The sequence below is a fragment of the Mercenaria mercenaria genome, chromosome 5 (genome assembly GCF_021730395.1).
Source record: "Mercenaria mercenaria strain notata chromosome 5, MADL_Memer_1, whole genome shotgun sequence".
Lineage (NCBI taxonomy): Eukaryota > Metazoa > Mollusca > Bivalvia > Venerida > Veneridae > Mercenaria > Mercenaria mercenaria.
The window spans coordinates 74,899,439-74,917,115 of NC_069365.1; the positions used below are offsets into that span (position 1 = coordinate 74,899,439).

The window sequence follows — 17,677 nt, forward strand, 5'->3', positions numbered from 1 at the left end:
ACAGACACCCCCGCCATCACATAATATGTTCGTTTTTCCAAAACAGGCATATAAAAATTTAGTGAGGTAAAACAAAAGTGTGCATTTATCTCAGATGTTAAGACGTGCACAGTTCGTTGTAAAATAGTCATATCCTTGACACTGAAATTCTTGGGAAAATGATAACGGTTTGAAAATACAATTTAAGAATGTTATCGGAAAATTTGATGGTTGGATAGTTTAAAGTATCCGATCCACCAATAGATAACAATTCGATGTCTTGTGATCCCGTGTTTCTTTATTTTTTGTAGCATTTGAAAGAGTTATGTCTGCTGAACAAGAATATGTAATACCCTGTTCAAAAGAGCGCTACGAGCTCCGTACGAGTAGGTTTTCAGTCGAATTTTGGCAAACTCGTACGGCGTCCGTACGGATAACGTAGACTCGTCTGACTGTCGTACGGGTTATTTGAACTCGATGTGGACTCGGGTTTCACCGACATCCCGAGTTCTTTTCGAGCTCGTAGAGATTTTCGAAGTCGGAAGCAGCTCGCAAGTGTCCCGTACGGGAACCGCATGGGCCCCGGAAGAGCTGGTACAGGCAACGCACGGATTTCGAAAACTGCGAGGCTTGCTGATACTTGCAAGACTATCGCACGGGACTCGCACAGTCAACGTACGATGTCCGTACGATGTTACGGGAATCGCAGGATGTTACGATGAGCTGAGTAGCTACAAATGGGCATTTGTTCAGACGTCGCCAAACTGGTTTATTCTTGTCGCAGGGACACCGTACGGATACCATACGAGCGCCGTACGAGCCAACGGGCATCGTACGAGGTACGGCCGGATTCCTTGCCAGCTCCGTACAGCTTGTCTGCGATGTCAGTACGGATATCCTACGATTGAAAACAGAAATTTTTCAGACGTCGCCGGACTGATTTGTTCTTGTCGCACGGACACCGTGCGGACAACGTACGAGTGCCGTGCGAGTGCCGTACGAACCCACGAGCACCTTACGAGGTACGGCCGGGCTCCGTACGAGTTCTGCACGACTTTTCTGCGATGTCCGTACGGATATCCTACGCTTGTATTCTTTAAAGATCGTACGGTGCCCGTAGATATTGTGACCAGACGCTATGATTCTACAGAGACCGTAAGGATACTAAAATTGGTGGACTCGTACGACTTTTCAAAACCGTACGGACATCATACGGTTTTGTGACCGAGGCATAAACAAGATGACCATAGTAATATGCATGAATCACTACAAACAGTTTTTTGGAATGTGAAATGATAAATCTTACACTGTAATAACTGGATTTCTGTTGAAGCATCATTGAAAACTATAAAGTAAAGAAATAAAATTTTTATGAAACATTTTGTCATGTAATTTATATTTTTTTTCAGTAGATAATACACTTTCAAATGACATCAAAATTATAAGCTTAAGAGGCATCATTATTTAAATTTGTATTTCAATAGCACTGTTAGATAGAACTTGCTCATTTGTGGACCGGATACCTTAATCAAAACTATAAATTCATTTCCGGTGAACGTTACCATATAAAATAACATTTTTGTATGTATACATTGACATTTGGGCATCTTAAATCCGACTATAGTAAGATTATAGGAGACATTTTGAATATCTACACTATATAGTGCTGACATCTATAAGGCCGGAAGATACAGTTACAGTTAACATTACCAGTATTCTAACTTACGTTCTTTTAGTCGGACAGATATAACTTCCTCTGCCTGTAACTCAGGATTTGCATCTGTACCTTCTGTAATGAAGAAAACAGAATAATACAACATACTTTTCGTACCATTTATTTTCTGTCTGTAATTCAAATTTCAAAAATCAATTTGACATCTTTGGCGTAAAATAGTATTCATTCACATCCATAAAAGATGTCATTGTGTAGATATTTTATTACTAGTATTAAATGTGTACATATATAAAGCTTCTGTCAGTCTTATGGGGCATATCATTACGCCGACCTGAAATCTGAATGCTATCTCGATAATGTGTTTTACCATTTATACAAAAGATGTTCTCAATTTATGATAGAAAATGTTTCATATGCAATAAAAACTTGTCACTCTTCAAGTTTTTTAGTTCTGATATTAAATTCATAGATACACTACGCCCCATTTTGCGCCATTAATATGTATTCAGACAGACCCTACACGAAAGAATTGTGTGTTCGTGTCGGCGGATCGAAGTAACAAAAGGTCGAAAACAGCTCAATTTTCGTATGTTCGCCTTTCGCCTTCCGAGGCGAATACACGAAGTAACGAACACTGAAGGCGAAATAACGAAGTTTTAATACCCGCGGACACGAAAAGTGTTTAATATTATAAAAGTCCGTGTGTTTGCCTCTGAAATTTCGTTATTTCGCCTTCAATGTTTCGTTACTTCGTGTATTCGCCTCGAAAGTCGAAAGGCGAACACGCGACAAATAAGCATTATTTCGATCTTTCGGGTTTTCGTTACTTCAACATTTCGCCTCGCCGACACAAACACACGAAATGGCAGAAATCAGCCACCATAGTTAGAGGTATTTTATGTCGTATGTCACGCCTCACGGAAGTCTTAACACATAATATCAACAAATCGCGGCGATGTCCTCTCCACGGCACCAATTCGGATGTTTTACAATATCGGATATTGACAGACAGCGCCTTAGTTTTAGTATTGGTTATTTATATATATGTGTGTGTGCGTGCGTGCGTGCGTGCGTGTGTGCGTACGTGAGTGTGTGCGTGCGTGCTTGCATGTGTGTGTTACTAATGTATACTTATAAGCTCGACTATTCAAATAATATGTAGAGCTACTGGACTCATCAATGCGCCGGCGTCGGCATCTGCGTTCGCGTCGGCGTTCGCGTCCCGATTTGGTACAGTTTTTGTATTTAAGCCGGTATCTCAGTAACCACTTATGTGAATGGATTGAATCTTCACACACAACGTCACACACTTGTTCACTGTCATGAATTTACATGCAGTACACAGATTCCATAACTCTACTTTGCTTTTTTCACGGAATTATGCTCCCTTTTTCACTTAATGATTTTTGGTTAAGTTACTGTATGTAAGTTGATATGTCAGTACCTACTAATGGAAAAAGATTGAAACGTCACACACTTTCTTGTCCATTGTGAAGACCTGATATGCATTGTATAGGTTCAATAACACTGTTTTGCAATTTTACAAAATTATGCTCCTTTTTCGACATGTATATTCATTCAATTGACAAGGCTGTCGAATAGTCGAGCGTTGCTGTCCTCCGACAGCTCTTGTTTTTAATATAACTAGTTTTATTATAAACACTGCATGTTACTGGAAACAAGGTAGATATTCCAGCACTTTACGAGGAAACCACGAGGAAGAAACAAAACAGGCATTTCGGGCCTAGATGCTTATATGTTATTTGCGGAATTAATCACTGACCACCCGGCTCGGTGAGTAACGGAGTTTAAAGTTCAACATTTTTATGCGGAAAGCGACCTTTGTAAAGATGCTGATTTTATTCTTTCGTGTAAAATTCAGAACACACATCACTGGTACACTTTAGGAGTGTCATACAATACAGATGCACTACCCTTAGCAGGCACATTCAGTACGCTAATAAGTAGATGCGTACATATAGTAAAATAAAATCAATTCAATGTATTTGAAAAAAAATATTGTGAAAGCTTGATATCAATATTTAACATGAACACGTAGAAACAGTACACGTACGTATATACGTAAAAGTGATGGAATCTCTCTCCGCCCTGCTAGATTGAACGAAATGTAATTTTATCGTAGACACTTTATATCCCAAAGACTGAATGTAATGTTCGTGCATATAAATCACATTGGGACTTCTAGAGAATCCATGTGTCGTGTTAGGGTAGTAATAGGAACTTTTTCAAATTTTCAAGTTATCTTGATTTGTTTTGAATTTCAGTTCATATAAAATTTCGATTGGATATTTGCCAATTGTTGATTTCGGCCTTGTTAACACCAACATTTAAAAAATCAATCTCGACTTTATTTATAAGTGGACTGCTACAAAACCTTCAATATGTCTTGCATAAAATGTTTCCAGGTAAAAAATGTTAAATTTCCTAATACCCGGAGAGTTTTAGAATGATTCATAATTTATATTTAGATCTTGCAAAAGCCGCTATATGCGATACAGTCGTGCTAATTAGGCAAAATAATGAATCAATTGATGCACTTGCTGGGAACATTCAAACGAGGGTGCTGTTAGCCTTTCCTGTTTTAGAATTACAGACTAGAGAAAGAGACTAAGTTAATACAGAAGAAGAAGAGCCAAAATGGTTATATGATTATTTATTTGCAGTTTGGTGTTCTGGCAAAAATTTGCAATCAATAGCATTATAGTTTATCATAAAAGTCAAAAACTTATCTATTGATTTTAACTGATGCACTTTACATACACGCAACATTTTAACAGTTAATGGCACTGTCCAAATTAAAAGTTGGACAAGTTCATCATAGAAATTTAGCAGGGTAAGGGTTAAATGTCTTACAAGAAGAATTAAACGTCACTAACATTCTTAAAGTCCATAATTACTCGCCTTTGATAATATGTACTTACTTTCTTCTCTTGGCTTGTATTTTAGAGCATCAGGGAAAGATAGCCCTGAAATTAATTATCAATAATTAATTAATTGCGTTAACTATAACGTCACAGTTAGTTTATTTACTCACAAATGCATAAGAATATTTGATTTTTTCATGAAGATCTGAAATACAATCAAAATGGGTTGCAATTTTTATCGGTAAAGTGGACAAGGAATTGTTTTAATGTATATTTAAGTAGTTTCTTTTCAAACCATTTTGTTGTGTAAACAAATAGAAATTACAGTATTTATAGAAGTAAAACAAGAGCCCGTCGAACACGAAATGCCCCCCTTGATGCATTCAGTAATTGCACAAGGAACAGAAATTATATGCTCGCTGTAAACAAAAGTTCTACCATTCTGGTTTAATTTGACATTGACCTTTAACCTATGAACCTAACAAGAGATTACAGAGTGATCTTGGCGCCATCCACTAAGCCATTTTTGAATGTTCCAAATTTCAAGACTAGCTCAAGGTCAAAATCAAGGGCAAATTTCATTTCGGTACAAAACAATGTGTATGTGGTCCAAATTTGAAAGCTGTGGCTTGAGAAATGTGAAAGCAGGTCACTAGATCAATTTCAAGGTCAAAGTTCATTTCGGTAGACAGAACTATGCATGTGCTTCAAATTTGGAGGCTGTAGCTTGAGAAAAGTGGAAGTAGGTAATAGATAAAAAATTAATGTCAAATTTCAATTCAGAACACAAAAATATGCATGCGGTCAAAATTTGAAGCCTGTAGCTTTAGAAATGTGAAAGTAGGTCATAAGGTCAATCTCAAGATCAAAGTTCATTTTGGTACACAAAACTATGCATGGGGTTCAAATTTGAAGGCTGTAGCTTGAGAAATGTGAAAGTAGGTCAAAATCAAGGTCAAATTTTATTTCGGAACACAAAACTATGCAAGTGGTCCAAATTTGAAGCCTGTACCTTCAGAAAAGTGAAAGTAGGTCACTAGGTCAATCTCAAGATCAAAGTTCATTTCAGTACACAAAACTATGCTTGTGGTTCAAATTTGAAGGCTGTAGCTTGAGAAATGTGCAAGTAGGTCACTAGTCAAAATCAAGGTCAAATTTTATTTTGGAACAAAAAACTATGCATGTGGTCCAAATTTGAAGCCTGTACCTTTAAAAATGTGAAAGTAGGTCACTAGGTCAATAACAAGGTCAAAGTTGTTTTCGGTACACAAACCTATGCATGTGGTCCAAATTTGAAGGCTGTAGTTACAGAAATTTGAAAGTAGGTCACTAGGTCAAGATCAAGGTCAACTCATGTCAAGGTTCATCTTGCCACTCAAAACTATACATGTGGTCCAAATTTGAATGATGTAAGTTATGGACATGAAGATTCTAAGTTCTTCCCTATATAAGTCTATATGAACCATATGACCCCTGGGGCGGGGCAATATTTGACCCTAGAGGGATAATTTGAACAAACTTGGTAGAAAACTACTAAATGATGCTACATTACAAAATATCAAAGCCATAGTCTTTGTGGTTTGGACAAGAAGATTTGCAAAGTTTTTCCCTATATAAGTCTATGTAAACCATGTGACCACCAGGGCGGAGCCATATTTGACTCTAGGGGAATAATTTGAACAATCTTAGTAGAGGGCCACTAGATGATGTCATATATAAAATAGCAAAGCCCTCGGCCCTGTGGTTTTTGACAAGAGGTTTTCAAAGTTTTATCCTATATAAGTCTATATAAACCATGTGAACAGCGGGTTGGGGCCATATTTGACCCCAAGGAAATAATCTGAACAATCTTGGTAGAGGACCACTAGATTTTGCTACATACCAAATATCAAAGCCCTAGACCCTATGGTTTTGGACAAGATCAGGAACCGTTTAACTGTTCCTGGCCAATGTGACATTGACCTTTGACCTAATGACCTCAAAATCAATAGGGGTCATCTGCTGGTCATGGCCAACCTAACTATCAATTTTCCTGACATTAGGCCCAAGCACTTCTTGAGTTATCATCCGGAAACCGTTTTACTGTTCAGGGTCACTGTGACCTTGACCTTTAACATACTGACCTCAAAATCAATAGAGGTCATCTGCTAGTCATTACCAACCTTCTTATCAACTTTCATGATCCTATGTCCAAGTGTTCTTGAGTTATCATTTGTAAACCGTTTTACTATTCAGGGTCACTGTGACCTTGACCTTTGACATACAGACCTCAAAATCAACAGGGGTCATCTGCTGGTGATGACTAACCTCCCTATCAACTTCCATGATCCTAGGCCCAAGCGTTCTAGAGTTATCATCCGGAAACGGATTGGTCTACATTCCGACCGACCGACAGACCCACCAACCGACATCTGCAAAACAATATACCCCTCCTTCTTCGAAGGGGGCCATAAAATACAATATAACGTACTACTAAGAACTATTTTGAAAATGTTAATGACGGAAAAAGTATACCAAGTGTTTCCCAGTCAATATTTGTGGACGGTTGATTTCTAAAGGCTGTAAAAAGGTTTCGTTTTAGGTAACATTACTTACCCTCAGATTCATGTTGGTGTTTCTTTTGTGTTGAGTGATCCTCTATAATTGATTTCTTTGTATGCACTCCCATTTCATCAACTGCAGACTGTAATACTTTATCTAGCTCAGACATTGACAATTTTTCTTGTCTTTTAAAAGCACTAACATACTTGTTTGTGATTTTAATCAATTCTAACTTTAGTTTTTCAGTTTTCTTCTTGTGATCATCTTTTTCAGTTCTTAGTTCATCCTCAACTGCCTTAGCAACATCATCGAGCATTTTCCGGATATCGCCTATACCAATGACCGAGGTATCATTCTGAAGCTGGAATATAACCACTTCTATAACTGCCAAAACATTTATAAAATATTGAAACATCTTCCATTTTTTAAAACAAGAACATTTGACAGTGCTTAAGATACTGATAAATCAGCAATTGCTGATAAGCTGTTCTGTTCATAATATGTAAAACTAAAAATGATAGAAGACCATAATTTTTGATGTCTGTGCAGTAGTGTCAGATAATAAGCTAAGACTGGCGTTGCTGGCGTGATATTTCAAATACCCATAAATCAATTCTTAAAATTTCATTGAACGGAAAAGGTCGTGCATTATGCGCATCTACTTATATGGTTAGTATTTCGTGCCTTAAAATATAGAAGTTAAGGAGAGGAATTTAAACGACGTAACGTACGCACACACTGTATCAAATAAACCTTAAAACGTGGTACACAAGGCTCAAACAACGTTTTATGACAGTTTTCATTCTCCGTATATTATGCTAGACAGTTATTCAAGAAATGAAAAGGCCCATTACATAAAGTAAAATTCCATAACATACGTAATTATGGTTTACTTTTTTTTCAAGAATTTACCAGTGTTTAATTAAAAAAAGTACAAACATTGTATAAAGGTGACTATTTCTTTATTTAAATATGATATGCAAGTTTACATTAATCTTGCATTTTCTAGATGATGGGATATTTCAACTCTGTAAAACAAAAATAAGAGGGTCATGATGACCCTGGATCGTTCACCTGAGTAATATGAGCTACATTTTAGAAAAATATTTGGAAGATTTTCCGATGTACAATCAAGTAACCCCTGGGGCGGGGCCAATTTTACCCCGGGGGTCATGATTTTAACAAAGTTTGTAGAAGTCCACTAGGCAATGCTACAAGTCAAATATCTAAGCTCTAGGCCTTCTGGTTTATTTTTTAAAAAATTTGAAGACTTTTCTATGTACAATTACGTAACCCTATGGGGCGGGGTAAATTTGACCCCGGGGGTCATGATTTGAAAAAATTATGTAGAAGTCTACTAGGTTATGCTACAGGTCAAATATCTAAGATCTAGGCCTTCTGGTTTATTTCAAGAAAATTTTTGAAGATTTTCCTATGTAAAATCAAGTGACCCCTGTGGCGGGGGTCAATTTTGACCCCGGAGGTCATAATTTGAACAAATTTTGTAGAGGTCCACTAGGCAATGTTACATGTCAAATATCTAAGCTCTGGGCCTTCTGGTTTATTTCTAGAAAATTTTGAAGATTTTTCTATGTACAAACAAGTAACCCCATGGGGCGGGATCAATTTGATCCCGGGGGTCATAATTTGAAAATGTTTTATAGAGGTCCACTAGGAAATGCTACATGAGAAATATTTAAGCTCTAGGCCTTCTGGTTTATTTTTAGAAAAAATTTGAAGATGTTCCTATGTAAAATCAAGTGACCCCTAGGGCGGGTCCAATTTTACCCCGGGGGTTATGATTTGAATTAAGTTTGTAGAAGTCTACTAGGCAATGTTACATATCAAATATCATAGATCTAGACCTTCTGGTTTATTTTTAGCAAATTTATGAAGATTTCCCTATGTACAATCAAGTAACCCCTGGGGATGGGCCAATTCGGCCCTGGGGGGTCAAGATTAAACAAATTTTGTAGAGGTCAACTAGGCAATGCTACATGTCAAATATCTAAGCTCTAGGCCTTCTGTATTTTTTTTTAGAAAATTTTGAGGATTTTTCTACGTACAATCAAGTAACCCTATGGGGCGGGATCAATTTGACCCCGGGGGTCATCTTTTGAAAAAATTATGTAGAAGTCTACTAGGCAATGCTACAGGTCAAATATCTAAGATCTAGGCCTTCTGGTTTATTTTTAGAAAATGTTTGAAGATTTTCTTATGTAAAATCAAGTGACCCCTGTGGCGGGGTCAATTTTGACCCCGGAGGTCATAATTTGAACAAATTTTGTAGAGGTCCACTAGGCAATGCTACATGTCAAATATTTAAGCTGTAGGCCTTCTGGTTTATTTTTAGAAAATTTTGAAGATTTTTCCATGTACAATCAAGTAACCCTATGGGGCGGGATCAATTTGATCCCGGGGGTCATGATTTGAATTTTTTTTTTTAGATATCCACTAGGAAATGCTACATGTGAAATATTTAAGCTCTAGGCCTTCTGGTTTATTTTTAGAACATTTTTGAAGATTTTCCTATGTAAAATCAAGTGACCCCTGGGGCGGGTCCAATTTTACCCCGGGGGTCATGATTTGAACAAAGTTTGTAGAAGTCTACTAGGCAATGTTACATATCAAATATCATAGATCTAGGCCTTCTGGTTTATTTTTTTTGCACCGTAAACAACTTTGGCCTAGTGACCTAACCCTTAGGGCTGGGTCAATTTGACCCTGGGGGTCAAGACTGAACAAATTTTGTAGAGGTCAACTAGGCAATGCTACAGGTCAAATATCTAAGCTCTAGGCCTTCTTGTTTATTTTAAGAAAATTTTGAAGATTTTTCGTTGTACAACTTAAGTAACCCCATGGGGCGGGGTCAATTTGACCCCGGGGGTCATGGTTTGAACAAATTTTGTAGAAGTCTACTAGGCAATGCTACATGTCAACTATCTAAGCTCTAAGCCTTCTGGCTTATTTTTAGAATTTTTCGAAGATTTTCCTATGTAAAATCAAGTGACCCTGGGGCTTCACCCAAGGAACATTCCTGTGAAGATTGGATGAAATTGGCCTAGCGGTATATGAGGAGATGTCTTTTAAAGTAAAAGTTTACGGACTGATCAGAATTGCTAACCCTGAGCCTTTGGCTCTGGTGAGCTAACAAGAGATCACAGAGTGATCTTGGTGCCCACAATTGAGCCATTTTTGAATGTTCCAATTTCAAGACTAGCTCAAGGTCAAAATCAAGGTCAAATTTCATTTCGGTACACAACACTGTGCATGTGGTCCATGCATGTGGTCCAAATTTGAAAGCTGTAGCTTGAGAAATGTGAAAGTAGATCACAAGATCAATTTCAAGGTCAAATTTCATTTCAGTATACAAAACTATGCATGTGCTTCAAATCTGGAGGCTGCAGGTTGAGAAATGTGAAAGTAGGTACTAGGTAAAAATCAATGTCAAATTTCAATTCAGAACACAAAAATATGCATGTGGTCCAAATTTGAAGCATGTACCTTCAAAAATGTGAAAGTAGGTCACTAGGTCAATGTCAAGGTCAAAGTTTTTTTCGGTACACAAAACTATGCATGTGGTCCAAATTTGAGGCTCTAGTTTGAGAACTGTGAAAGTAGGTCACTAGGTCAAAATCAAGGTCAAATTTCAATTTTGAACACAAAACTATTCATGTGGTCCAAATTTGAAGCCTGTACCTTCAAAAATGTGAAAGGAGGTCACTAGGTCAATGTCAAGGTCAAAGTTCTTTTCCAGTGCACAAAACTATACATGTGGTCCAAATCCGAAGGCTCTAGCTTGAGAAATGTGAAAGTAGGTCACTAGGTCAAAATCAAGGTCAAATTTCATTTTCGAACACGAAACTATCCATGTGGTCCAAATAAGAAGCATGTACCTTCAAAAATGTGTAAGTAGGTCACTAGGTCAATGTCAAGGTCAAAGTTTTTTTCGGTACACAAAACTATGCATGTGGTCCAAATTTGAAGCATGTACCTTCAAAAATGTGAAAGTAGGTCACTAGGTCAATGTCAAGGTCAAATTTCATTTCGTAACACAAAACTGTGCATGTGGTCTAAATTTCAAGCCTGTATCTTCAAAAATGCGAAATTAGGTCACTAGGTCAAAGTTGTTTACGGTGCACAAAATACTATGCATGCGGTTCAAATTTGAAGGCTGTAGCTACAGAAATGTGAAAGTAGGTCACTAGGTCAATGTCAAGGTCAAAGTTGTTTTCGGTACACAAAACTATGAATGTGGTCCAAATTTGAAGGCTGTAGCTTGAGAAATGTGAAAGTAGGTCATTAAGTCAATATCAAGGTCAACTCATGTCAAGGTTCATCTTGCCACTCAAAACTATACATGTGGTACAAATTTGAAGAAAATTTTAAAAGCTTTTCCTTATATAGGTCTATATGAACCATGTGACCCCCAGGGCGGGGCCATATTTGACCCTAGGGAGATAATCTGAACAAACCTGGTAGAGAACCACTAGATGATGCTACATTACAAATATCAAAGCCCTAAGCTTTGTGGTTTGGACAAGAAGATTTTCAAAGTTTTTCCCTATATAAGTCTATGTAAACCATATGACCCCCAGCTGCGGAATTCATTTGCACAACAACGAGAGGCAAATAAAGTAATTGTAATACATTTACAAATATGCATTTCGCATGAATTTCAGTCTAACAGGTAAAACGTATCTTGTCAATGCAATCGTTTCATATTCATATCATTCCTGAGACACGACATATTTGATATGATATATTCCAAATAATCTTCAAAACACTAAAACGTTTGATTCTTTCTATCGAAAAATCTACAATGAAGTACCTGTGAAAGTTTCTTTTTAGCATTCTGTGAAGTTGAATTAGAAGCCAAATATCCAGGATCTGACAGTACATTCTGTAATATGCTAAAGTACTGTTGTAGATCTTCATCTTCCATCCCTAAATGTGAGGAATGTCTAACAGCTTTTTCTACCTCTCTAGCCTGCAAACAAAGAGTAAAAACATCAGCATTATCATCTCTACATAAACTGACACTATACATGGGAAATAATACTGACAAAACAGTCTTGAGAAAAACAACCTTACAATCATGTAAGCTTGTAGTCTTGAATCAGTACCATAAATCTTTTGAATTGAATAAAATTGCAAATATAGCAAATATAAAATTGCTCGATTAGAAGAGAGTCCAAATATTTGTCTCTAACATCTGTTACTAACAGAATTTTAAAAGACAGTAATTCTAACAAGAGATCACAGAGTGATCTTGGCGCCCACCAATGTGCCATTTCTGAGTGTTCCAAATTTCAAGATTTATTGACTAGTCAAGGTCAAATTCATTTCCGTACACAAAACTGTGCATGTGGTTCAAATTCGAAAGCTGTAGCTTGAGAAATGTGAAAGTAGGTCATTAGGTCAATGTCAAGGTCAAGTTTGTTTCAGTACACAATCCTATGCATGTGGTCCAAATTTGAAGCCTGTAGCTACAGAAATGTGAAGTAGGTCACTAGGTCAATCTAAGGTCCAAAGTTCATTTCGATACACAAAACTATGCAAGTGGTCCAAATTTGAAGGCTGTAGCTCGAGAAATGTAAAAGTAGGTCACTAGGTCAATATCAAGGTCAAATTTTATTTTTGAACAAAAAACTATGCATGTGGTCCAAATTTGAAGTCTGTACCTTCAAAAATGTGGAAGTAGGTCACTAGGTCAATGTAAAGGTCAAAGTTTGTTTCGGTACACAAAACTATGCATTTGGTCCAAATTTGAAGGCTGTAGCTTGAGAAATGTAAAAGTAGGTCACTAGGTCAAAATCAAGGTCAAATTTTATTTCGGAATACAAAACTATGCATGTGGTCCAAATTTGAAGCCTGTACCTTAAAAATGTGAAAGTAGGTCACTAGGTCAATGTAACGGTCAAAGTTCATTTCAGTACACAAACTATGCAAGTGGTCCAAATTTGAAGGCTGTAGCTTGAGAAATGTAGAAGTTAGGTCACTATGTCAAAAACAAGGTCAAATTTTATTTCGGAATACAAAACTATGCATGTGGTCCAAATTTGAAGCCTGTACCTTCAAAAATGTGAAAGTAGGTCACTAGGTCAATGTGAAGGTCAAAGTTTTTTTCAGTACACAAAACTATGCATGTGGTCCAAATTTGAAGGCTGTAGCTTGAGAAATGTGAAAGTAGGTCACTAGGTCAAAATCAATGTCAAATTTCATTTGGAAACACGGAACTATGCATATGGTCCAAATTTAACGCCTGTACCTTCAAAAATGTGAAAGTAGGTCACTAGGTCAAAATCAAGGTCAAAGTTTTTTCCAGTGCACAAAACTATGCATGTGGTCCAAATTTGAAGGCTGTAGCTACAGAAATGTGAAAGTAGGTCACTAGGTCAAAATCAAGGTCAACTCATGTCAAGGTTCATCTTGCCACTCAAAAATATACATATGGTCCAAATTTGAAGGCTGTAGCTACAGAAATGTGAAAGTAGATCACTAGGTTAAAAACAAGGTCAACTTATGTCAGGGTTTATCTTGCCTCTCAAAAATATGCATGTGGTCCAAATTTGAATGTTGTAGTTATTGACAAGAACATTTTAAATGCATTCCCTATATAAGTCTATATGAACCATGTGACCCCCAGGGCGGGGCCATTTTTGACCATAGGGGGATAATTTGAACAAACTTGGTAGATAACCACTAGATGATGCTACATTACAAGTATCAAAGCCCTAGGCTTTGTGGTTTGGACAAGAAGATTTTCAAAGTTTTTTCCCTATATAAGTCTATGTAAACCATATGACCCCCAGGGCGGGGCCATATTTGACCCTAGGGGTATAATTTGAACAATCTTAGTTGAAGACCACTAGATGATGTCACATACAAAATATCAAAGCCCTAGACCCTGTGGTTTTGGACAAGAGGTTTTTCAAAGTTTTTCCCTATATAAGTCTATATAAACCATGTGACCCCCAGGGCGGAGCTATATTTGACCCCAGAGAAATAATTTGAATCAACTTGGTAGAGGACCACTAGATGATGCTTCAAACCAAATATCAAAGCCCTAGGCTCTGTGGTTTTGGACAAGAAGGTTTTCAAAGTTTTTCCCTATATAAATCTATGTAAAATATAGAAATAAACAAAGGGCCATAACTCACTCAAGAATTGTTGAACCAGTCTGATTTTCAGGGGGACACAACTAGGGTACCAATACATCATTCTGACAAAGTTTGGTCAAAATCCCCCCAGTAGTTTCTGAGGAGATGCGATAAAGAGAAATTGTTAACGGACGGACGGACGGAATGACGGACGGACGGACCACGGACGAAGAGTGATTTTTTATAGCCCACCATCTGATGATGGTGGGCTAATAAAGAAATAGTCCTCGTTTAACCATCTATCTTCTAATTTAAAACAACTTCAAACATTTTCTAAAAAAAGTAGAGAAGGGAAATGGATAAACAAATATTTAAGATAGAGTTGCAAAGACATCTATCATTGTGACAATGTCAATAATACCATTTAAGTAGCTGCAATGAAATTGTCCTTTTTACAAATGGGTATGGACAAAAAAAAACAAGTCGTGATAGTTATGGCTCTTTATTCTACGCTTCCTTTTATCGCCTCCTACCATTATGAAATGTTTATTTTCTTTCTCTATTTCTCTAGTAGTTGCAAAATTTTGTCCCGACCAGATAATGACATTTCAGCGTGAGTCTTGCGCGGGACACGTCACCTTATTATTAGAAACACTTCTGTAAATTTATATGAGCCGGGCCATGTGAAAAACAATAGTGACTTTGCGACCAGCATGGGTCCAGACCAGCCTGCGCATCCGTGCAGTCTGGTCAGGATCCATGCTGTTCGCTAACGGTTTCTCTAATTGCTCTAGGTTTTAAAAGCGAACAGCATGGATCCTGACCAGACTGCGCGGAAGCGCAGGCTTATCTAGATCCAAGCTGGTCTCAAAGCCACCATGTTGGTTTTCTCATGACGCGGTTTATATTACAGAAGTGGTCACAGGAGACAGCGTGCTCGACTACTTCGATGCAGGATACTGCCCATCTGGGGAAGCTGGAGCTTTTATCGGTGTGTTTAATGACACCAAAGTGGATGAAGATATCGGACAATAATTTTAAGTCTGTGTCAAATGGATTTACTTACAACAGAGGAAGAGGTTAAGTGTATCAATTTAAAAATGTTAAGAAGTATAAACAGGTCATTATTCATTTGAATTTTCTGCAACAGAGACCTACCATGTTTCATATCATGTGTCAAACAATGTGAAACATCTGTTCGAAGTTTTAATCAAATCTATTCAATTACAACTAAGATAAAGCATCACAACTTGAACCTGAAATTCTAAGTACAAAGGGGGCATAACTCAAAAGATATTGATGCCAGCATTATAAAACTTGTGTCATATGATGTTGGTAATGATAAGGACCAACAATTCTAACTTTGTATCAAATTCATTAAATTGTAGTAACGACAGAGATATTGTGAAAACACCCAATACAAGTTAAACTAAAATTCTATATAGAACAAGAGCTGTCTCCATAGGATGACACATGCCCCCGATGGCACTTTAAATGAATAGCTATGGTCGATGTTAGAGTTTAGGACCTTTGACCTACGGACCTGGGTCTTGCGCGCGACACGTCGTCTTACTGTGTCACACATTCATGCGTAGTTATTTTAAAATTCATGCATGAATGACAAAGATATGGACCGGACACGCCCATCAATGCACCATCATGAAAAATGACCTTTAACGTCTAAGTGTGACCTTGACCATTGAGCTACGGACCTGGGTCTTGCGCACGACACGTCGTCTTACTGTGGTACACATTCATGCCAAGTTATTTGAAAATCCATCCATCTATGACAAAGATATGGACCGGACACGCCCATCAATGCACTATCCCTTAATGTCTAAGTGTGACCTTGACCTTTGAGGTACGGACCTGGGTCTTGCGCGCGACACGTCGTCTTACTGTGGTACACATTCATGCCAAGTTATTTGAAAATACATCCATCGATGACAAAGATATGGACCGGACACGCCATCAATGCACTATCCCTTAATGTCTAAGTGTGACCTTGACCTTTGAGCTACGGACCTGGGTCTTGCGCTCGACATGTCGTCTTACTGTGGTACACAATCATGCCCAGTTATTTGAAAATCCATCCATCGATGACAAAGATATGGACCGGACACGCCCATCAATGCACTATCCTTTAATGTCTAAGTGTGACCTTGACCTTTGAGCTTCGGACCTGGGTCTTGCGCGCGACACGTCGTCTTACTGTGGTACACATTCATGCCAAGTTATTTGAAAATCCATCCATCGATGACAAAGATATGGACCGGACACGCCCATCAATGCACTATCCTGTAATGTCTTAGTGTGACCTTGACCTTTGAGCTACGGACCTGGGTCTTGCGCGCGACACGTCGTCTTACTGTGGTACACATTCATGCCAAGTTATTTGAAAATCCATCCATCAATGACAAAGATATGGACCGGACACGAAAAATGCGGACAGACCGACAGACCGACGGTTCAAAAACTATATGCCTCCCTTCGGGGGCATAAAAAGGACAGAACTCGCGAAATATTTGCGCAACAGTTTACAACTTTGTGTCATACAAGTAGAACCGGATAGAATCAACTTCTATAATTAATAACAAATATATAGTGAAAGTGCACCAAAACTAACCTTAAAGTATATATACAAAGGGACATAATTCTTGAAATATTGGTGCAAGAGTTATAGCACTGGTGTCATACGATGTGAACAGTGATATAAATCAACTACTTTAAGTTCCAACCAGTCTACCTGGTAATAACAGAGGTCGCGTGATAATGCATAAAAACTTTAATCTGAAATTTTAAGACAAGAGGAGAATAATTCATAAAATATTTGTGCCAGAGTTATGGTCCTTCTGAAAATTGATGTGTATGACTATATGAAAGAATTGATTTAATTATATAATGTAATAATAGAGATATACTAAAAATGATTAAAAATAACATGAAATTGTAAGTAAAAAGGGGACATTATTCATGAAAATGAGTGCCAGCGTTATGGACCTGAGGTCATATGATATTTTTGATGCTGTGGAACAACTTCTTTAAGTTTTAATCAAATCAATTCAGAAATAACTGAAAGTGAAAGTGTAACTTAAACCTGAAATGCTAAGTGCCATATGTCACGGGTGATGAAACGAAATACATGTTTTAAGTTTGAAGAAAAATATCAAGAAATTACAGAGATAACAAGAGATCACAGAGTGATCTTGGCGCCCACCAATGTGCCATTTTTGAGTGTTCCAAATTTCAAGACTTATTGACTAGCTCAAGGTCAAATTTCATTTCCGTACACAACACAAATCTATGCATGTGGTCCAAATTTGAAGCCTGTACCTTAAAAAATGTGAAAGTAGGTCACTAGGTCAATATCAAGGTCAAAGTTTGTTTCGTTAAACAAAACTATGCATGTGGTCCTAAATTTGAAGCCTGTAGCTACAGAAGTGTAAAAGTAGGTCACTAGGTCATTCTTAAGGTCAAAGTTCATTTCGGTACAC

General features: G+C 37.6%; 1 protein-coding gene across 4 annotated transcripts in view; it reads right to left on the minus strand.

Annotated features, from left to right (window-relative positions):
• The window catches only part of LOC123557644 (uncharacterized), a 44,927-nt gene that overhangs the window by 15,844 nt on the left and 11,406 nt on the right, over nucleotides 1–17,677 (minus strand). The window contains exons 3-7 of one of the 4 annotated variants that reach the window (XM_045349242.2): nucleotides 11,912–12,070; nucleotides 7,135–7,441; nucleotides 4,597–4,641; nucleotides 1,706–1,768; nucleotides 1,286–1,324 (exon numbers count right to left, since the gene is read on the minus strand). In XM_045349242.2, the coding sequence (XP_045205177.2) occupies nucleotides 1,286–1,324; nucleotides 1,706–1,768; nucleotides 4,597–4,641; nucleotides 7,135–7,441; nucleotides 11,912–12,070 (613 nt within the window). The remainder of the gene's footprint in view (nucleotides 1–1,285; nucleotides 1,325–1,705; nucleotides 1,769–4,596; nucleotides 4,642–7,134; nucleotides 7,442–11,911; nucleotides 12,071–17,677) is intronic. The other 3 variants (XM_045349245.2, XM_045349244.2, XM_045349246.2) reach the window with 3 other exon arrangements.